Source organism: Zalophus californianus, chromosome X, assembly GCF_009762305.2.
Source record: "Zalophus californianus isolate mZalCal1 chromosome X, mZalCal1.pri.v2, whole genome shotgun sequence".
Classification (NCBI taxonomy): domain Eukaryota; kingdom Metazoa; phylum Chordata; class Mammalia; order Carnivora; family Otariidae; genus Zalophus; species Zalophus californianus.
This window is the reverse complement of record NC_045612.1, coordinates 83,620,408-83,643,243: the sequence shown is the minus strand read 5'-3', so window position 1 is coordinate 83,643,243 and position 22,836 is coordinate 83,620,408. Positions and strand designations below refer to the sequence as shown.

Here is a 22,836-nt window from a genome sequence, read left to right as displayed (position 1 = left end):
CCAAAACTGTTCTTAGCCAGGTCGCCGAGGACCTCCTAGTGGTTAAAGCCAATAGACTCTCTTCCACCCTCATCTTCCTTCCCCCAGCTGTAACATTTGCCACTCTTAACAAGCCCCTCCTGTGCACGCGGATGGCTCTCCTTCCTCTGCTTCCGTGAACCCACTCCCTGCTGGTTTTCCTCCTACTTCTCTGGCCACCCCCATCTCTTCTTCCTCTCCCCATCTCTTCTGCGTTGGTGTCTCTTCCCCAGTTCTGCTCTGGTCCTCTTCTCTTTCATTCCACACCCTTTGCCAGCAGTCTCACTCCACTGCTTAACCTCAGGGATGGCTTAGGACCCCTCCCCCAACCCCGTCGCTGTCTCATGGACCTCTCTCCTGGGTCTCAGACCCATCAAGTCTAATGCTTGCAGGAAGCTCCACCAGGATGGCCTTTAGGGCCTTCACAGCTCACGGGGACCTCAAACTCAGCATCTTACCACTGCAAACCTGTCCTCTGCATGTTGCACCTTAGTGAAAAGCACCACCATCCACCCAGTCGCCCAAGCCCAAAACATACCTGGGAGTCATGCTAGACTATCCCTGCTCCCTTAACAAGTCAGTCACCAAATTCTGCCGATTCCACCTCCTCATCTTCTACTCCTCTCACTCCTTGTTGGCTCTTTCTCCAATCACACTGGTCTCCCTGCTGTGAACATGACCCGCACACTCTTGCCTCAGGGCCTTTGCGCTCCACGTTCCTTCTGTCTGGAACATCGTCCTCCAGAGAGGCGTGGCACCAGACACATTCTATATATTTGGTTGCTTATTTATTTATTATCCATCTCACCCACTGTAAGATCCATCAGGACCAGCATCTGTTCTGTTCAGTGCTGTATTCCCAATGCCCAGCACAGCGTCTGGCGCTCAATAAATATTTGTTGAATGAATGATTCCACTGCCAGACCTGAACACTGAAACACTGTGAATTCCAACCTCTGCCATCTCCACTCCCTCCCACCCCCACTATTTATTCAGCCTACTACTCCAGTTCTCTCCTCCTCCCAGTCACCTCTCAAATGCATCTCCTCTGCTCTATCCCCACAGCCACTACCCCAGCTTATCTCTCTTGGATTACCACAGCAGCCTCCTCCCTAGTTTCCCTTCCTCTAAAAAGCCTCTTTGATTAGTGTCATTTTGCCTCCTCAAGAACTGCTCAAGTCTCCCCAGCTGCCTACAATGAAGAAGGAAGCAGGTCTAAGCTCCGCCCCCTCCCACGTTCGGTTTCACCATCCCTCACCCCTGGGCCTTGGTGTGCTCTCTCAGAGCATCCTCCCCCATCTCTAGCTCTCCAAATCTTTATGGACCTTGAATGATTGACTCAAACACCACTTTCCTCAGGAAACAACCTGACTCACAAACCAGATGTAAATCCTCTCCAAAGTCCATAGAGTGGTAAGTGTCTCCAGTGTTGCTCTGGGACCTCCAAGAACCGAGTAGGATGGAAGTTAGTAACCACCAAGGACTGGGTAAGTGCTGGGTAAGCATTAACAGAGGTTCCCTTTTCCTCTTGCACTACTACCCTGGATTCATGTCCCTGTGGCCCTCTGCTAATGCCAACATATCCTTGTCTCCTCCCTTTCCTTCATCTTCTATTGGGTCTCTCATTAATAACTCTCAAAGGCTTTTAATTCCATAATTTGAAATTAAAATGTTTCTATATGACCAGTGCCCAGTGGAGTAGTGCAACAGGGTAGTTTTGCTCAAATCCATTCCCTTCTGTGCCAATACCCCAGTTTAGGCCCTCCAGCTGGCCCCCATGCATACAATCCATTTCTCATACTGACTGCTAATGTGATGTTTCTAAAACACAAATTTTACCAAATTTCTCTCCTATTTAGAATCCATTCTAAATGGATCTCAATCCCATGACACTTTGTCACTAGCAACATTGGTTCTTGACCTTTTTGGAGTAACACAAACCCTTTATGCATATAACGAAAGCCATGGAACATCTCCCCAACAACAACAACAAAAAGCCCATAGGTGCACACACAAAACATTTTGCACTCAATTCAGGAGGTTCATGGACCACCTGAAGCCCATGCCACCCAGGTTAAGAACCTCTGGCCCTACCCAATAACATCTAGGTTCTTCTGCATATGCCACTCCTTCTGCCTGAAATGTTCTTCCACACTTCACCCTTCTGTCCCTGACTACCTCTTACTCATCCTCTAAGACTCAGCTCTTAGGCTGAGTTGACCTGCAGCAGTCCTGGACCGGGCCAGATCCCTTCCTTTGGGCTTCCACAGCACCCACCCCCCACCATGAGCCCCTCTATCATAGACATCCTTGGTCTCCCCAACTAACTGGGGACTTGTAGAAGGCAAGAACCATTACCTAGCATAGGCCCTGGCTACAGCAGAACTCTGTTAAGTGTCTACTGAAATGAACACTAAGAAGAGCTATGCTTTTTTTGAGTACCCATTATGTGCCAGGCACTCAGCAACTGATCTCATCCATCAACCCCATGATGTTGGTGGTATTGTGTTTCTTTCAACAGATAAGGAACTAGGCTCAGAGATGCAAAGGGAATTGTTTATGGTCACCCAGCTAGTGAGTGAAAGAACTGGGAATGAAATGGAGATGTATTGGCACCGGTGCAAATACTGGTCCACCATACTTCCCTGCCCCAGACTGTGAGACTGGAAGATGGGAGCAATAAAAGAACAGGGCCAAGAGCCAGGGCCAGAATGCCCTGTCTGGGCTCCATTTCCCAGGCCACCTGCCCATTTTTTTCCCTCCTGTGTCACCTTCATGGCAAGACCAGAGACGTGGCCCTCTCTTCTTATAGTGCAATCCCCTCCATCCCATGTACTACTCTCAGCCTTCTCATCTCAAAGCCCCACTATGGTCAGGCCCATTCTTTGCTCCAGAACCATCCCCAGATCCAATCCAATCCAATGCTACACACTTGGCTATGAGGAACAGAAGACACGGGTGGTCCCTGCCCTTCAAGAGTTGATAGTCACCCAGGAATTTTACATGTACCATCTCCAATCCTAAATCAGCCCTGAGAGGTAAGTAGGCATTATCCTCACTACATAGATGAGGAAACAGAGGCTCAGAGGTTAAATGGCCTGCCACAGTCATAGAGTTGGTAAGTGGTCAGACTTAGGTTTGAATAAAGAAAGGTACTGACTCAACTCTTTTCCCCCATTAGGTCATCCTGCTTGGAAGAGCCAAAAAGTAGGCAAGACCACTTCTGGCAGGGTTGGGGGATGAAGGAAAGCTATTACTCTTCAAGACTCAGTACCCATGTCCCCTCCTGTAGGGGACAGATGGGATTAGGTGCCCTTCCTCAGGAAGCCCTCTGAACCTACTTCTGTCCCATACCAAACCACACTGTGCTGTCATTGTCTATGTGTCTCTCCCTTCTAGACTTGAGCTCCCTGATGGTAGGACCAGATACAATTCAGTCCTGTATCCCACAAAGGTTCAGCACAAGGCCTAACCAAGGATAGGCAGGACAAATCTCACTGAATGAATAAGGTGGTATTTGAGCTAGTTATTAAAAGGAAAAGCAAGATCTGAACAACTGGACATAGGGAAGTGGTACAGAGGAAGAAGGAAATAAGTTAGTAAAAGCAAGGAAATGGGACCAAGGAAAAAGGCCAGTGGTTTTGAAATTATGACAGGATGTGCATAACATGTTTTCATCATTGTTATGTGGATTTTCTTTTCCTTACAACAATGGGATAATACTACAAGCCCTGTTCTGCAACTTGCTTTTTTTCACATAACAATAAGTCTTGGAGATCCTTCTATGCCAGTATACAGAGACAGACCTTTTTCTTTTGATCTGTAAGAGTATTCCATGGTAGGGGTGAATCATGAAGGAAAAGCTGCTCTCTACTGATGGACATGAAGGTTGTTTTAATTTTTTGCTATCATAAACAATGCTGCAGTGAATATCTTTGTGTATGTCTGGAAGTGGTTTTGAAGGATAAGCTCTTAGAAGTTGAATTGCTGGGCCAAAGGAATGCACATTTTGTTTAAAATGTAGCTAAAAGTTATTTCTGTTGCTTTAACATTTTTATAGACTGGGTAAAAGATTATTCCTACTCACATAATCCTGTCTTTATTTTGAGTAGCATACATCATGCAACCTTTTCATTAAGGGTTGGCTGAGAATGTGATCCTACAAGGGCATGTGACAAAGAGTTGCGCAGTATGGTTTATGCTTGCAGTTGGGACTAAATGTTTTAGAAAAGACCTCTGGTTGGGGGACCATCTTGTAGTAAAGCCTTAGAGAAATTTACCTCTAAGACATGGTTCTCACGTTAGAAGTATATGCACATGTTAAGGTTCTGGGGGCAACTAACAAAAAGGTGCCATAAAAAATCGCACTAATTTGCACTCCAGTCAAGGAATGTGAGAGGTTCTGTTTCTTCACAACTCTTTCAATCCTCTCAATTTTGGCACTTTAAAATTGGTACTTCGTTATTGTTTTAGTTACATTTCTTTAGCTATTGGCAAGCTCAAGTATCCTTTCTCATTCATCAGCTAATGGATGTCAATTTCTTTGCTGAATTGCCAGATCACGTTATTTCTCTATTCTAAATGTGGTATACCTCTTTTTCTTATTGATTTCCAGGTGATGACGTATAGACAGAGATAATTAACCTTTCCCTGATATCTATGTAGCAAATACCTTTTCCTAGCCTGTTATGTTTTAACTCTGTGTATAGTATCTTTCTCCACACAGGAGTTCTTAACTTCATTGTAGCCAAAATTACTGCTCTTTACTTTATGGCTTCTGGGTTCTTCCATCATGCTCAGAAAGGCTCTTCCACCCTAATATTATAAAAATATTCTGTATTTTCTTCTGGTACACTTATAGTTCTATCCTTTGTATTTGATTTTATATGAGACAGGGGTTTAACTTCACTTTTTCCCAACTGATAGCTGATGGTCCTCTCCCACTTACTGAGTCCCTACTGATTTGACATGTGTTTTTTTATCATAAATTAAATTCCCATATGAATATGTGGGTTTGTTTCTAAAATCTCTATTTTGTTCCACGTATGTCATCCTCTATTTCTGTGTTAATATATGTAATTTCTGCAGCTTTATGGTAAGTTTTGTATTTAATAGGACAAGTTCCCCCTCATTGTTCTTCCTTTCCAAAATTTTCTTAGTAATCCATGGGCCTTTACTCTTCCAAATGAACTTTAAAATCCAATTGCCCAACCCCCCAAGGAAAATACCACTGAAATTTTAATGAGAAATGTGTTGAACCTTTTGACCAAACTGAGGGGAAAAAATTGTCATTTTTACCATATTCAATCTTCCCAACCAGGAACAGGATAGGACGCTTGACTATTCAAGTCTTCCCACAGCCTTTGATGAAATTTTATAGTTTTCTACAGAGAAGTATTTCATGTTTCTTGTCAATTCCTAGGAATTTTATCACTTTTCCCTACTATTGTGAAGGAAATCTTTTTCTATCATGTCTTCTAATTAGTTGTTGCTGGTATTCAGAGACGCTAATGGTTTGGGTGTATATTTATCTTGTATCTAGCCATCTCACATAATTTTCTTATTAGTTCTAATAAATTTTTCCTTTTATTCTCTTTGATTATCTAAGTAGACAACCACATCATCTTCAAAGAGTGCTAATTCTGAGTCTTTCTTTCTAATATTTATACCACTTACTTCTTTTTTTAACCCCACTGGTTAAAAACTTCTATTAAAAAATGTTGGTTAGTGACAGTGATGGCAGTCATACTTTTGTTCCCAAACTTAATGGCAATTTATCTAGTATTTCACTATTACATTTGATGACTGTCTTTGGTTTCTGATAAAAAAATTCTTTACCAATTTAAGGATGTTTTCACTGATAGCTTACTGTACTAGTTATCTATTGCTGTGTAACAAATTACCCCAATACAGCAAGAAATAACTAGGACACTTACTAAGAGTTCTAAAATCAAGAATGGATATGTAATTCTATCAGATTATGTTTTCAGCATTTATGGAGATAGTTATATGTTCTATTTAATCTATTAATGTAATCCATTATAATAACAGCTTTCCTAATGTTGAACAATTCCTGCGCTCCTGGGACAAACCTTCATTTGTCAAGATACATTCTTCTTTCAATACTTTTGGATGAATTCAGTTTGATACTCTTTTATTTAAAATATTTGTGACTGTATTAATATATGAGATTAGGCTATAGTTTTCTTTTTTTTTTTTTTTTTTTTGTCTAAACATATCCAGTTATACTAGCTTTCTGGAATGAACTGGGAAGCTGTCCATTTTTTTCTATTATCCGATCTTTCCAGATTTGATAGAACTTCCATCATATGAGAACTTCCATAATACCAAGTGGGCCCTGGTACCATTTCTGAAGAGAAAACTTTGACCATCTTTTTAACTTCTTCTATATTGTTCTACTCTAGTCAGCTTTTCTGTCACTCCTTAAGTCATTTGGTGATTTATATTTTCCTAGAGAACCACCCATTTCATCTAGAGTTTCACATTTATTGGTATAAAATTATACAAAGCATCTTTTATGACTTTTTTCGTCTCTTCAAAATCTGTGGTTAAATCCCCTGCATCATACCTTATTTTATTTATGTCTTTCTTGCCTTTTTCTCTGTCATATCTGTCAGAGGACAGTCTGTCTAGTTTACTGATCTTTTAAAAAACCACCTCTTAGTTTATCAAATCCTTTGTTTTCTATTTCATTAATTTCTGGTTTTATCTATAATAATTACTTTATTCTGCTTTCTTTTGGTTGTTCTTTTTCTAAATTCTTGAGTGGAATAATTAGTTCATTTAATTTAAACTGTCTTGTTCTCTAATAAAAGCATTTAAGACTATAAATTTTCCTCTGGGAATCCCCCATGGTCACATCCTGTAGGTTTTGGTATATAGTATTCCCATAGACATTTATTCTAAATAGTCTATAATTGATACTTACCCTAAATAGCCTATAAATTCCATTCTTATTTCCTCTTTCAGCCAAGTATTTTTTCAACTTTCAAATAGGCCTAACCTTTTTTGCCATTGCTATGAATATTTCATTTTATTGCATTATAATTAGAAAATGTAAAATGTGATTTCCAATTACCTTGGAAATAATGTTGTTCTCAAAGGTGTGGGCAATTTTTCCCCCTGCCTAAACATCCTTCCCCATCCTATCCAACTGGCCAGCTCTTACTCATCCTTCAAAGCAGCTCAAATGTTACATATTCTAGAACCAACTACTCCCACTTTTGGGGGCAGGTATCTAGGGAAGGATTTTTAAGGAAGGACAAACTACAAACAGAATCTGAATGTCCTCTTTTGTCTCCTACTTGGTCTCCCAGTCACTCTCCTCACATGCTCAGACATCCATTCCACATTCATTCCAGGGGCTAGAGGGAGATGGGGGAGGGAGTCTGGCAATGCTATGGCAGATTTGTCCAGAAGGGTTTAGGATGGGGGGAGGGATGGGTCTAGCTCTTACCTGCTCTCTGCCAGCCTGCCTGAGGGGGTAAGCTTCATGGAGTCAAGGACCTGAGTAGGACAGCAATACTGGTGTAGAGTATGAGACGCTGTGGACCTGAGAGACAGCAAGAGACAGAGAGAGAAAGAGAGACAGAGAGAGAGACAGGGAGGGAGGGGAGAGGCAGGGTGGGGAGTAAGGACAAGGAAGAGAGAGCGAGTGGGGAAGGGGAGAAGGAAGACTGGAAGGAATGGGTGGTAGAGGATTGGGAATGGAAGAGGAGGGGTGGGAGGTGGGGAGGCAGGGCAGGAGGGAGAGAAGGAAGAGAGGGAAGGAAGGAAGGAAGGAAGGAAGGAAGGAAGGAAGGAAGGAAGGAAGGAAGAAAAAAAGAAAAAACCACAAAGTCAAGAAAGAGAGGACGGCACTCGAACCACAAACAGAACACAACGACAACAGGGGGCAGCAGAGACAAAAGAGCTGGTCTGGGCCTCCTGTGATCCAGGTGACTCCGTGGGGACCTGAGCCACGGAGACACTGGGACACCACAGCAGGGAAGGGGGAAGGGAGCCCTCCTCACACCAGACGCCACACGGGTAGGGAAGAGGGGAGGGGGGATGAAAGAGAAAGGGAAAAGCTGCATGGGGGGGGTCCCCCTTATAGAAGTCCCCTTATAAGAAGGGAGGAAGGGATGGAGAGAGAAGAGGCTCTGTATCCAAAGAGGGGGAAGAACCCAGGCCAGGTGGGTGGAGGAAACACTGTAGGAGGAGAGGGAAAGGGACAGAGAGAAACCGAAAGAGACAAGGAAAGGGTGAGACAGAAAAGGAGAAAGACAGAAAAAGAGGAAGACAGAGAAGGGGCGAGACAAAAGACACAGAGAGAAGACAGGGAGAGGCAGAGAGCGCCAGAGCAGAGGAGAGGCGAGGCGAGGGCGGAGGAGAGCTGACAAGGTCTCAGTGGTCTAGGTGACAGGATGGGACTGGGGCTGAGCGGGTGGGTGGGGCCCAGTGAGCCAGGGACAGGGTGGTTCCCAGCAGGAGTCTTGGCTTCCAAGGCCAGTGCTGTGCCCCCAGCCCAGGGCAGGGCCCACACTCCACTCCCCCAGCGCTGTGCCCCCACCCCTAGTGCAGGGTCCAAAGGCCCCTGTGCCTCCTGCTTCCCACGATTAAAGTCCAGAGAATGGGCGGGGGGGGGGGGGGGCTGGACAGGAGGTTAGTGAGGCTGAGGGCCTGGTTTATCCAGTGCAGGGTGGATGCTGGGAGTGGAGCTGGCCCTTCCAGGTCAGCCAGCCCCTGTCCCCCACAAGCCCCTGAAGGCAGGTTGTGGTCAGGGCCTAGCCATTCCAGAGCCGAAGTAAAGACCCGGAAATGTGGCTGCAGGCCATTCCAGCTACCCAGCATCTCACTTGTGATTTTGAGGATGCCCAAATCTTAGATCCTTATAGAGATCTTAGAATCTGAGACCCTGAAGTAATCGTCATCATCAGAACGACTGTTTCTCAAGTGCCATCTAGGTGCCAGTCACCAGCCCCAGTTCTTGACTCATTATCTCATTAAACCTGAGAAGTAGTGCCCCTTGGGCTGCCGAAATGTTCACATCAGAGAATCTCAGCGGCCGTGGGGAGCCCTGCAGTGCTGAGCCAGGCCAGCATGCCAAGGCAGCCACAGTTACACCCCTCATGGGCCACGGACTGTGCTGCTCAGGGCTCCAGAGTCCTCACAGGGCCAGGCACCCAGATGTCCGCTCTCGCTAACTCCCTCCCCAAGCCAAAGGCCTCCAAGAGTCCAAGAGGGGAAGCCAGGAACCAGGAAGCCAGGAGGCTGCTGAATCAGCAGCCCAAAGACCGAGTCCAGGCCGGGGCAGGGAAGGAGGGGGTCAGGCTGCAGGGTGGGAGGGGGGGCTAAGTTCCTACCTGCTACTCCTCCCGGGGGGCTCCATGGGTCTGGACCTGTCCCGAGGGCAGGCCCCCCTGGCCAGGCAGTGCCTCCACTGTGTCACCACCCCCTCCTCCCCAAGCCCTTCCCTAGAAGGAGGAACCAAGGAGGCGGGGCCAGGCCAGCCGGGCGGTAGGCCAGACTGCAACTGGAAACTTTGCTCCTTCCCCTGCTCCCCCAGGAGGGCTGGGAACTCCAAGTAAGAGGAAGCAGTTTTGAGAACTTACAGTGACTCCTCCGGGCCAAACCCAGGCTAGGCTCCCTACATGCATCTTTGCTGGAATCTCCCTAAGCACCCTCTCAAGTATGTGTCACTAGCCCTATTCTCCTGAGGAGAAAACTGAGCAGGAGAAAGAGATGCTAGGTCATTGGGCACAGGTTCTACAGCTACTAAGTGGCAGAACCTCAAGATCAAGACCTGGTTTGACCATTCCCCGGATCGGGATTCTGTCCCCTCGGCCATATTGCTGCCTTGTGAATACAGAAAACTTTCCACAGAAGCTTTTCAACAAACATTCTCATCTTCCGCACAAAGAGACTCTCTTTTGTTGTTATGCCCAGATGCTCCAGATCAAGTAATATTCAAATCAACCACCTGGGGAAATCAAGATGAGGCCCTGGCCAATATTCCTGACCACCGCAATAAGCTCTCATTCTCTTCTGTGTTGTTTCCTGGACTGGCTAAGAGAAATGTTCCCTGAAGAGAAAAGCAAAAAAAATCAGAAGAAACGCTGTTCTGGATCAAGAGGCTCTTCTCCCAAGGAAACTGCCCTGCCTGACTTGACAGATGGGGAAACTGAGGCCTAGAGAGGGGCAGAGTCTTGCTAGTGTTCACACAGCCAGTCAGACAAGAATCCAGATGCCCTGACTCCCCACCTACCTATCACAGTAACCTCTCTCTCTCTTTCTCTCTCCTCCACATGGGTGGGGCTGGAGAAAGGAGAGAATTTGGACGATGTGAAGGACTGAGGGCGGGGGGAGGCTCCTGAAGAGTCCCACAGCTCCAGCTCAGAGCGCTCCTGTCATTTCACAGCCCCAGAGCCCAGGCCCCTGGCTGTTCTGAGCAGAAGGCGGCCCTGGGAGGGGCCAGGGGGGCAGTGATCTAGAAGGAATAGGAACTGACAGGCAACAGGCCAGCCTTCCTGTCTTCCTGCCTCCCTGCCGGGGCAGCTGGTTCCTCTCAAGAAAGCCAAAGCCGCTGAGAGAGATAGGCCCTCCAGACCACCGGGAAGTTGGCATCTGTGGGCCGGTTGGTTGTGGCCTCCTCTTCCTCCTCCCACCCTCTAAAGCCCCTGGTCCTCGGGGCTCGACTCTGGCCTCAACCCCTGCTTTTTTCTTTCTCCTTCAGCAGCCCTTCTCGCTCCTGCAGCCAGCTGTGCCTTGTGCCCACTCACCCCTGGCCCAGACCTTCCTTTTGGCCTGGTAGGAGCTGAGAGAAATTCTAGTCCCGGCCTGAAGGCTGAGGTTGTGCGACCCGGGGCAAGCTCCTTTCCCTCTGTGGTGAGGCAAAGAGCCTACACCCCGGTGCCTGGTGGAGCGAGTGCAAGTCCCAGCTCTACCACTTTCTTTTTTTTTAAGATTTTATTTATTTATTTATTTAACAGAGAGCTAGAGAGAGAGCACAAGTAGGCAGAGCGGCAGGCAGAGGGAGAGGGAGAAGCAGGCTCCCCGCTGAGCAGGGAGCCTGACATGGGTCTCGATCCCAGGACCCTGGAATCATGACCTGAGCCAAAGGCAGCCGCTTAACCGACTGAGCCCCCCAGGCGCCCCCCAGCTCTACCACTTTCTAGCTGGATAACCCCTCTGAGGCTCAGTTTCCTTATCTCTAAGAGACAGGTGGCAATTTCTACCTCATGGGTTCTTGTGGAGATTCAGTGAAACGAATGTGCATATATGATGAAGAGTCAGCTTGAGCCTGAAAGAGTCTGACCCCTCTCCCAGGAAGACAGGGGAGACCCACGGGGGAGCCTATTTGTCTCAGGGAAGGGGAGAATTCTCAGAAAATCTCCCCGAGCCACTCCTGGAATTTAGACATATCTGAGCATGTTGGGTAGACTCATGAGATGACCCAGTGGGCCGAAAGGAAGAGGAATTAAGGGTGAGGAGCTTGACCCCAGCCGCAGGGCACTGGCGGGGCCTTCACTCAGTTATTCAACAGATCCTGTGGACCAGGCACTGGGCCTGATCTCATGGAGCCCGTATCCGAGAGGTGACAGACATTCACAAATGAATGGAGTGAAGCTGGGCAAAAAGTGGAGGTAGCAGGGGAGAATGTTCCAGGCTGAGGAAACAACTTGGACAAAGGACCTGAGGCGGTATTTCCAGGAACTGCGAGGAGGCCAACACAGCTGCGTGGAAAAAGCAAAGGGGAGAGAGGCGAGACCAGAGATATAGGCGGGGGTCCAATCATGCAGAGCCTCGGAGGCCACAATAAAGTTTCCATATTGATACTAAGAGCAGTTTGGCAGGCTGTGGTTCATGGGTGCCCCCACTGTGGGGAAGGGGGAGTATCTCTGAAGCCCCTGAAGTTGTATGGAAAATATTAATGAGTAACAGCATGTCTGGGGGGAGAGCAGACGCGTTTATGATCCCCAAAGGGCAGGGAAGCTCCTAATATGATTCTGTTCACTGAACGCCAACCATAAGCTAGGGGCAGGCACCCTAGAACCTTCTCTGAACTGGCTGCTACCCCCCCACCCTCCAGCTAGTCTCAGCCTTCCCCCGCCCCCCCATCTTCAATCAGTGCTCCACCCAGACAGAAGCACTTACATTCTCAGCCACACGGCTGTCCAAGCCTTCTCTTTGTCTTGGCTCAAAGAGCCATTCCCCATCCCCCCACTGCCCCCTCTCCACCTGGCTAGTTTCCCCCTTGTTCTTCACAAGTCAGCTTAGAGGGTGTGCCCTCTGGGAACTCGCCCTGACCCCTCCCCTGTTTCGTTCCCACCCCACGCTTCTCTCAGCATCGTCTGTTCACATGCTGATGCTCCTTCTGGGCCAGGGGCCCTGTGGGGACAGGGGCTGGGGCTTATTTATCCCCGTGTCCCCAGCACCCAGCACAGGGCACCTAGTCAAACAGGTCAGTAAGTGGTGGTTGGCGGTAGACAATCCACCCTGTGGCGGAGGCTGCAAGATGGGCTGCTGGACACTAGAGGGCACTGCGGTCACTGGAATCCTGGCCTGATGCTGCCCAGGCGGACCCAAGGCGGGCCCCAGGACCAGGTGTGCAGGGAGGCAGGGAAACTCTGCTCTGGGGGCCTGCAGCTCCTCAGCTCTGGGCCTAATTGACCAGGGTCCCTGTTACAGCCTCCCAAATTACCTTCTGCTCCTGTTCCAGACCATTTCTCACGACAGCCCCGTTCCTCTGCAGATACAGCTTTAGTTCTTCACAAATGCAAGTGCCAAACACGCCTCCCACAGTCGTGGCATACATTTTCTGCTCTGCCCCTGACACTCTCCACTTCACCTAACCCCACTCCACTCCTCACCTGGCCAACTCCTACTCGCCCTCCAAGGCTCTGCTTAGATGTCTGCTTAGAGAAGCCTCCCTGACCCCCTCAGGCTGGGTTGGGTATGCTTCTGAGATGCTCCCGCCCTGTACTTCCCCGGTAATAGTCTGTTTTCTCGTCTGTTTTCCTACTGGACAGTGACTTTCCTCACAGCAGGACTCTATTATTCATCGTTGTATCAACTGCATCTAATTTAGCGCAGTGCCTGGCACATTGGAGGTACTCAACAAATCATCCTTGAGTGAGTGAATGGATCGATGGATGAATGGATGGATGGGTGGGTGGGTGGACAGGTCGGTGGGTGGATGGATGGATGGATGACTCTGGCAAGTCACTTTACCTCCACAGGCTTCAGTTTCCCCACAGCTGTGAAGTGTACACAATCACCCCTACTTGGCAGGGTGGCCAGGAGGCTTAGAGACAATGTGTGCCGAAAGCTCCCTAACAGTACCTAATGCACAGCAGACATTTTGTGGATCAAAGCAATTATTAATATTTGGAATAGTAAAAAAAAAAAAAAAGGGGGGGAGGGGAGAAATTGAAGGAGACTCTGCCCTGAACCTGGGATGATCTCTCCCACTCACATTTACCATTTACACGTGAAAGATGGCTTTAACGATAATGAGAAATCTATCATTCTTATTTAAAAATAACGACAGCACCTTCCGTGTGCCAGGCCAGAAACAGGAGGCCCCTGGGGAGGTGGTGGGCAGCCTCTAAGTCTCAGCCAGAGGATGTGAGGCCAAGGCCAAAGTCAGAGCCGTGGGCATTGCCCCTGCGTCTGGAGAGCAGTCATAATGGGCACAGCTGGTTCCAAACTCTTTACTCATAGGTGAAAACTTGTCTAAGAGGTCATTAATTCTCTCTGTAATTAATGTAAAAACTGCAGGGGTTTGTATTAATGGAAAAGTAAGCTCAAGCGTCAAGCTGATAATATTGATAATGTGTGCTTGTAATTATATACTGCAGATAACTATAAATTCAGTCCCTGCGCTAATAAAATGTGAAAATTCCCAAAGCAACCAAGAACTTGGTAGCAGCTGGTACCATGAGTAGCATTTATGCCAGTTGTTCCGAGGCTATGAAAATCACCACACACAGGTAGCAATGGTAATATTCACTGTGCATTTAAAAGCTGTTCTGGCATTTAAAGGGGGGAATGATTTCGATAAAGTGGGGTGTTTTGAGGCAAAAGCACGGAACTTGAAAGCACAGTGAGGAAAGGTCAACTTGCATTAGAGTAGGAGTGGAAGTCTTGATGGATGGGCAACCTTACCACTGTGGGCTCTGAGCAGACTGTCTCCGCCCCAGGCGCTGACCTCACTTGCATACCCAGAAAACTGCTCACCGTGAAAGTATTTGACCTCTCTCTCCTCACCCACTTCTAAGGGAACTGACTCCCACCGACAGCCCCTTGCTGTCTTGTGTTACCACAAGCTGGACAGAAACACTGCAGTCATAGGGGATGGACCCTTAGGCTAGAAGGTCACATAGCCTGCGGGTTGCCAGTCATAGCAGGTCGTGGGAAAGCAGAGGAGGCTAGTCCAGAGAGACGAGTCAGTGACAAAGAGATGACAGGGACCAAGCAAGCCATGAGATACATAGACAAGACATGGGCCTGGGAGGTGCAGAGAGAAAGACAGAGAGAGAAATCTTGGTCCTTGACTTCTTGGTCCTGCTTCCAGTTGGTGTGAGGCCTGGCTATATATACTTCATTTCTCAGATTCTGTGAGAGGTAGTCTCACAATAGTCCCCCCCCCCCGACTCTTTATTCTGGAGCAAGTTTGAGTGGGTTTCTGTTCCCTGCAACAAAATGTACCCAGACTAAGACAAGGGAAAATTGGGGATATAAGTGCAGGGCTTGCATAAGCAAGACCGCATACGGAACATTATGCAGGGAGGGGGGAATGCAATTATAAAGTGTTTGTGATTGCTCCCTCATTTCCTGACACTTGCTACCCCAGACACACGCTACAGCCACGCACTCACACACACTGACATTCAGTGGCGCGCAGAAACAAAGGCAGCGATGGCTAGATATGCTGGTATGCAGGCACCCGGGCGCACATGGCCACGTGCCAGCACCCCTGTGCTCTCCACACCCGCGTGGACACGGAACCGGGTGGCACACAGGAGCGCGCCGACACGCGTGAACACAGTGGCACGGCCCGCGAGGCTCGGGGCAGGAGGCAAGGCTTGACTGGGCTCTGTGCAGCTTCCCTCCCCAGCTGCCAAATGACTCATCCCCAGGGCTGCTAATTAAAGCCAGGACAGAGGGGACAGAGGCAAGGGGAGGGGAAGAGAGAGAAGGCAAGTTTATTTTGGTGCCAACCAGGCACACAGCCAGCTCAGGGGTCACCCACTTCCTGGGGCTGGGCCAGGCAGAGGCAGGGGAACGCAAAACAGGAAGGGAGGGAAGACCCTCTTACCCCTTCTTGTCCCTCAGGAGCTTCCTGGAATGGCACCTCCTTTGGGAAAATTACCCAACTCCCCCCCCATCCTCCTCTATCCCACTGTCGTCCCAGCTCTACCCACTCCCGACTCTCGTCCTTACAACTGGCTTCTCCTCTTCAGCACGCTCCCATATGGGCTTGCCAGAGCCGGCTCATTGGTGTCTGTACCCCGCTTTTGTCCCGCCACCCCCACCCCCAACAGACCACCCCACACAGGTCTAGTACACCTGTCCATGTGCTTCTGGAATACAATCGGGTTGACTCCAGTATAGTGTGGGGACGGCAACTCGGATGGTCTGAATGCCTATCCTCCTTCTCCTACGGGGTAAACAATTTCAGCTCCCGTTAGTCTCCTCACTGGCAAAACGACAAGAATATACAGCCGATAGCATTATTATGGAGATTAAATGAGAGAGTATATAGGTAAAGTGGCCAGCAGGGTGCCTGGCATATAACAGCTTCAGCTACAGCAGTCAGTGCTGCTGCCACTGACACCCCACCTCAGGCCTGGGGGAGCGGCGATGACACAGAGCCAGGTTCCAAGCCCGGTTTCAGCACGCAGTGCCCGGGGAACCTCAAACAAAGTCGCATAAGCTCACGGAGCACTGCCTCATAGGCAAAAGGGGACTCATGATGTGACGCCAGAGAGCTACTGTAAAGATTTGAGCCTGTCAAGCATCCCGGGTGGAGCCCGGCCCTTAGAAGCTGCCAGATAAATGGCAGCAAGGAGGAGCTCAGACCTTTGGGGCCAGAGCATCCCAGGAGGGAGGAAGCAGGCGGGGTGGACCAGGGCAGCCAGGGAAGGCTTCCCAGAGTGAGCAGGGCTGGAGTTGGGCCCCCAGAGCCAGAAAGCATTCAGCAGAGAATAAGTGACAGGGTTTCAGGCACAGGACGTGTTGGGAACAGGGAGCTGGGCAGGGCGGGCAAGCAGGTTATGCCACTGAACAGGAGGCGGATGCAGCATGGGAGGGAAGACTTAGACACAGCTGGCTCGCCTCCAGGGACTGGTGGCGTCTCAGACATGTGGCCGCGGGAGCCTCGGAAGGTCCATGAGGTCTCAGCCACCCCAGATTGCCAGGAGGTCAAAGCAAGGAAGAATCTTGGGGATTATCTAATGCAAACTCTGGTCGGACAGATGGGGGCACTGAGGCCCAGAGTGGGAGGCCTCCTCTGGGAACCGAGCCAGCAGGGGCTCCTCCTCCCACTTCTCCTCCCCGAATGCAGCGGCTCCCGTTGCCATGGGGACATCCCTGGCTCTGCGGGTGTCAGTGGCTCCCCCCACCTCCTCCCTCCTTCCCTAGCAACAGGCCACCTCCTCGGCTCTCATCCTTGCGTGCCTGGCAACCCCAGCCTGGTCCCCAAGGCCCCCTAGTTTCAGCCTGACCCTCCCTACAGCGGCAGGGCCTCCAAACCTGGGATCCCTTGGCTTCTGGCTTCTGGGGGCAGAGGTATCAGCCCCTCCTACCTCTGGGGGGGGCATCTCCACATTCCTCAAGCTTCACTATCCAGTAAAAGACAATAGGTAGAGGAGGGCAGAGGGCACTACCCTGTATTGAGCACTATGATATGCTGAACGCTGTTTTACTTTCATTTCTCTCATCTAACCCAGAGAAGTCAGAATTGTTGTCCCCATTTCACCAATGAGGAAGCCAAGGATCAGAGAAGTTCAGGGACTTTGCAGAGAGCGCTCAGCTAGGAGGCAGGCTCCGCTGAGAGCCAAGCTTTGTGAACTTGAGCCATTACCCTCTGCAGACCTCAGTTTCAAGTGCCTGTAGGCTTGACAACTTCTCACAAATCCACAGGAAGTCCGGGCACCTTCCTCTGCCCACAGCCCTCACACAACACCAGCTGTTCAGCTCTAATTAGACTCCACACTTCCTCTGGCACCCCATACTTAGAAGCCCTCAGGCCCCGGTGGTTTTCAATCTACTGACCCTGCTCCCTCCTTGCTGTTTTGCTGCCACAATAGCCAAGGCCTAGCCCCTCTCCTTGGCCGTTCTTCTCCCCACCTAAACCTTTCCCTTTTACACACACAGACACACAGTGTTTACTAGATGAGGACACTGGGGGCTCCAAGGGAATGAACAGATTTGTCCAAAGTCACATAACTAGAAAGTGACCTGGCCAGAAATGGAGCCCTTTGCCCAGATCCAGTCACTGCCCTTGCTACCCTGCAGAGCCCAGTCTCTCTCCTCCAGCCTTCCCTGGCTCCCACCGATGACAGACGGTATCTGACCAGCCCCTGTCCGTGTTTACAACTTTAACATTAGCTCTTTTCCTGCCCAGATCTGTTTCAACCCAACCCACTGCGCCCACTCTGATCCTGTCCTTGCTTCTGATGCACGCTGGTCCCACTTGCAGGGATGTCAACCCACCACCCCCCCGCCCTTGCAGAGTCGGCCTGTCAGTCCTCCAAAGCCCGGATCAGATTCTGCCTTTTCCAGGAAGCTCTCCCGGACCCGTCACTGAAGTGAGCTCAAGAATCTATGTGCGGTCCTGGGAGCATCCTCACACGGCCCCACCCCAGCCCCGGTTCCAAGTTCCAGGGTCTTCCCACCGCGTTTGCCAGATCTTGCCCCACAGGTGCTATCCTTTAGGACCCTCCCACAGCCCGAGCGTGACCCTTGCTTCTCAAGTGCTGAGTCCTCAAGGCCCCCATAGCGTCCTGGACTGTGGGCCCAGGACGGATGTCGGGAAGCATGTCTTAGTAAAACAAATGCTGGCTTTGGAACCAGACAGCACAAGGTATGAGTCAGAGTGATGCCACCCTGACCTCTTGCTCTTCTTTCCTCGGGCAAGGCACTGACCCTCTGGAGCACCTCATTTTCCTCATCTGTAAATCAGGGATCCCAATCCCCGTCTAACAGAGCTGTTGTGAGCATTAAATAAGATCATGTTCAGAGTTCTTAATATGTGAGAAGCAAATGATAACCACTATTATTACTAATATTAGGATGATGATGAGGAGGATTATTATTATCTGCAAGGCTGTCAAGAGCTCCCCCAGTGGCAGCGTGGGCAGGGCTCTGGGCTTGGTGCCAGGCAGACCTGGGTTTGAATCCTGACCCAGCCATCTAACCATTCGTTGCGTGGCTGTGGGCAAAACCCATAACCAGCCCAAGCTTCAGTTTCTCCAACTGTAAAACAGTGATGATAAGGCCAGCCCAGGTTCCACCTACAAGGTCACTGGGAGGATCAAACAAAGAAAGTCCCTGACAACTTCTGTAAGTTGTAAAGGCCCAAGGCATGTCATCATGACTTATGATTATGAGCAATAGTAAATACCCCAAGCTATAGGTCCCAGGAACTTCCCTGCTGGGGAGAGCTGGGACCTGGAGATGCCTTTGATCAGGTTCCTTGACGAGTAGCAGGGCTATCAGTGCAGAGGCCTGGGGGCCTGTGCTCAGAGCCATGCCCCGTTGCCTTTCTCCAAACCCACAGTGGGACAGTAGGATCCATGTCCTTTGCTAGACTAGTGCCTTCCTAAATGCTAGGACAGGCTGTGCCCATGCCCTACTCCTTGGCTGCGTGCTGGGACTAATTGCATCTTGTCATGTACTCTTTGCTGGGACGCTGGGCCTGACTGCCTCCATCACAGTCCCCTGCTTTCCCACATGGCCACAGCCCCTACCTTGGCCCTAGGCATCAGCAGGCTGATCCCACGGCCCCTGCATGGGATGCCAGGACATGGTGTGTCCCATTACACACTCCCGGCCGTATGCTGGGATCCTCAGCTCCCCTTCCCACATCCACTGCCTGAATGGCAGGACCTGGGCTGTTGCATACGGTTGGGTAAGTTGTGCCCTGCGCAAGGGTTCACAGCCAAGAGGCCACAAATGGGGGCTGACATGCAACCTGTGCTCTGCTCACTGAGCCAGGAACCCCGGTGAGAGGCCGCAGTATCCGTGTAGGAAGGAAACATTCCTCCCACTGATCCACTCGGTGGATTCCACCCTTCACGAAGGCACCATGTATGCTAGCTAGGCACCAGGTAGCCCTGGCTGGGACACAGTGTACCCATCCCATGCCTCGGTTGCCTGGGCCCCTCTCATCTCAGAGGCTCACTGCATTGCCCCTAGCCTAGATGCTAAGACTGAATGGGCCCTCGCCTGAGTCCCCCATCATTCCCATTTCGACCCCATCCTTGACACTTGTGTCTTCATGAGGCCTCTGATGGGCTAAGGCCTGGGAAAGGTACAGTGAGTCCCTGTGTTTACCCCAGTTTTACTCCCACCTCCCCAAGTGGCAGATTGCTCACACCGTGACAACTTAATGAAGCTTGTAAGCCCTTTTTAGCAAGCATGTAAATAAAAAATGTGCCCTTGTCACCATAATGTGTGTTTCTAATGTGTAGAATGTGTCACATTGAAAGTCCACCCGGATCCCACTACTCAGGGCCAGCACAGTTCGGGGTGGAGCACCAACACTAGACCAGGGAAGCCCTGCTTCTCTCATGCCCCCTTCTCCTGAAAGAAGGCAGAGAAGGTCCCAGGTCCGGAGCCGGCCTCTCTGCGGGTTGGCTTTCCCGTCTGGGCAGCAACCATGAGCCCCTCTGGGGTTCAGCCCAGCCCAGAGGAGCTAGGGTCAGAGAGACTGAGGAACAGTTTTCAACCTCCTGCCCACGCCTGCCACACTCACCCCAGCCCTCCCACTTGGCTCCATACCTGCTCCTAATACCAATGGGACAAAACCCCTGGGGTTGACCCCCCCACCCGTGGATTCCCCACGTAACAAACCAGAGGGCTCCCCCCCAGTCCCTGTCCCATATCCCAACTGCTACTAGAGAAAGGGGCTACTGACCTGACTGTCCTGGAATTCTCACCGTCAGATCTGAAAGGGAAACAGAAGAAAAAAACCCAACAATCAGCAACATGCTCTCCATGCTTCTTCTCCCTGTGCCCTATGCAACGGCCTTGCGGCCCAACACATGTCATGAACGTGAGGGGTAGGGTGTTTCATGCAGAGAAGAGCCAGTGCAGAGGTTGGGAGATGGTGAAGGGCCTGGCCGGGTTGTTGGGAAAGGGAGGGGGATGGTGTGGCTGGGGTGGACCGAGCAAGGGGAGGAGTGGTAGGCGGTGAGGTCAGAGAGGTGCCAGGAACCAACCATGTTGGACCTGGAGGGTCAGGAGGGAGAAGTGAGGCCCAAATCCAAGTGGCTGAGAGGCAGCCTGCAGCTGTGGGCCAGGGCACAGCCGAAGCTTTAAACACAGAGAGACCTAGCCTTGGATATTGGTTCTGCCACATACCAGCCCTGTGACCCAAGCAAGCCCCTTCCCTTCTCAGGACCTGAGCCTCAGTCTCCCCACTTGGAACCCAAGGCCAATCCCGGCAGGGCTGTTGGGATGATTAAGCCCTTTGGAACCCAGCAGACAAATGCCAGGTATTATTAACAACACAGGAAAAGCTTTGCCAATTGCCTGGTCCAACCTGCTTATTTCCTAGATGAAGAGAAAGAGGCTGAGGGGGTAAGTGAGTCAGCTGCTGGGCTCCTTTCTAATACATTGGTCTGCCTTCTTCATTGTGAGGCCCCCTCAGAGGTGAAGGAAGGGCGAGAGAAGAGAATGGAGTGGAGGACAGCTTTGAAGGAACTGAGGGGATGAGCGAAATCTGAACCACACCCCTCTGGTTGCTCCTCTTCAGAGGGCTGTGTGTGTGGCGGGGGGGGGGGGGGGGGGGGGGGGGGGGGGGGGCGGGGATTGGGACAGCAGAGCCCGTGCCTTGGGGGTGGGGAAGGGGAGGTAGAAGGACCAGGGAACTTGGAAGAAGTGGGACAGTGTGGGAAGCCGCCTTTCTCATCCCCTTTGTCTTCTTCCTCCTTCTTTATACCCCTCCCCACTCCCTGCCCCGCCTTTGCCCTGTGAAGAAGACAAAGATAACACATCATCGGCTCTGTCCTTAGGTGAGGGAACCAAGACTCAACCTCAGTGAGAGGAGCATCATCTACGTTGGGTGCACAATGATAGAGGGATGCACAGGCAGGAGAGGTGGACCTCAGGAGGGAGTATTTGTTAGAAGAGTGAATGGAGGGCGCCTGGGTGGCTCAGTTGGTTAAGCGACTGCCTTCGGCTCAGGTCATGATCCTGGAGTCCCAGGATCGAGTGCCAGGATCGAGTCCTGCATCGGGCTCCCTGCTCGGCAGCGAGTCTGCTTCTCCCTCTGACCCTATCCCCTCTGATGTGCTCTCTCTCTCTCATTCTCTCTCTCAAATAAATAAAATCTTAAAAAAAAAAAAAAGAAGAGTGAATGGAGCCCTCAAGGGCAAGGGGGGGCAGGCAAGCATCAGGGTGCTAGAGCTCTAACTGGGTGAGTACAGCCCTCCCAGTTCTTTTTTTTTTTTTAAGATTTCATGTATTCATTTGAGACAGAGAGAGAGAGAGAGAGAGAGAGAGAGAGAGAGAGAGAGAGAGCGCATGAGCAGGGGGGAGAGGCAGAGGGAGAAGGAGAAGCAGACTCCCCGGACTTCCCACTAAGCCTGGAGCTGGACGTGGGACTCGATCCCAAGACCTGGAGATCATGACCTGAGCCAAAGGCAGACACCTAACCATCTGAGCCACCCACGCGCCCAGTTCTGCTACTTACTAGCCACACAATCCTAGGGAAGGCACTCCCCTATGCCCAGCCTCGGCTTTTTCACTTGGAAAATGGGGTGGGGGAGAGTCAGGTGGCTGTGAGGCTCCACCCAGCACAGTTGTCTGCGTGGCATATGATGCGTGTTCCCCCAAGGACAGTGGCACTAACCTTTAGCCTTCACAGCCCCCTAAAGGGACAGAGGACCAGGGCCACAGAGCGCTTTTTCACATTTATTAAAACTTTCCATCTCACTCCGCAGCAGCAAAATTGCTTCTGAGGCTCCGCCCAATTATTCACAGGTGCCAGGTGGGAGGGGTCTGACTTCAACAACTCCCCACCTGCCAACAGAATTGAGGCCAAGCCCCTCAGCCGCTCTCCCTGACACTAATCCTCTGCTCCAGGTGGCTCGTCTTCTCGCCACACCCCACCCCATCCCCAACCCCCAGCACACACTTAATCAGACCCAGACCTGGGAATACGAACCTTCCAGGAGCTCATAGGCTGGCCCCCTTGCCCCAATCTACTTGAGAGCATCAGCCACCTATATAGTCATCTCCATCATCATGTGACTAATCACTGAGCCCCTGCTATGCACCAGGCACAGTGTCAGACTCTTTTCTTACATTATCTACTTTGGTCCTGCAATGTGGGAACTGCTCATCCAATTTTAAGATGACGAAACTGAGACTCAGAGAGGTGGAAATGATTTGGCACACATCATACAAGTAGGGGAGCTTGGCCTGAAGCCCAAATCTTGTGCTCTTACCACCCCCCCCCCACTGTACCAGGGGCTCTGTGCTGGGCACATATGCACCGTTAAGGTGAGTTCCCTTATCCTACTTCCCTAATGTCAAGACAGACTCTTCCTCTCTAAGGTTCTTTGTTCTGAGAGGTTATCACAT

At 50.4% G+C, this 22,836-nt stretch overlaps 1 protein-coding gene across 4 annotated transcripts in view; it reads right to left on the bottom strand.

Annotated features, from left to right (window-relative positions):
* Positions 1–22,836, bottom strand: part of IQSEC2 (IQ motif and Sec7 domain ArfGEF 2) — a 76,859-nt gene that overhangs the window by 31,512 nt on the left and 22,511 nt on the right. For 2 of the 4 annotated variants that reach the window (XM_027608812.2, XM_027608815.2), the window contains exon 2: positions 20,165–20,194. In XM_027608812.2, the coding sequence (XP_027464613.1) occupies positions 20,165–20,194 (30 nt within the window). Of the gene's footprint in view, positions 1–556; positions 1,266–9,383; positions 9,480–20,164; positions 20,195–22,836 lie in introns of those variants that run through there. The other 2 variants (XM_027608813.2, XM_027608814.2) reach the window with 2 other exon arrangements.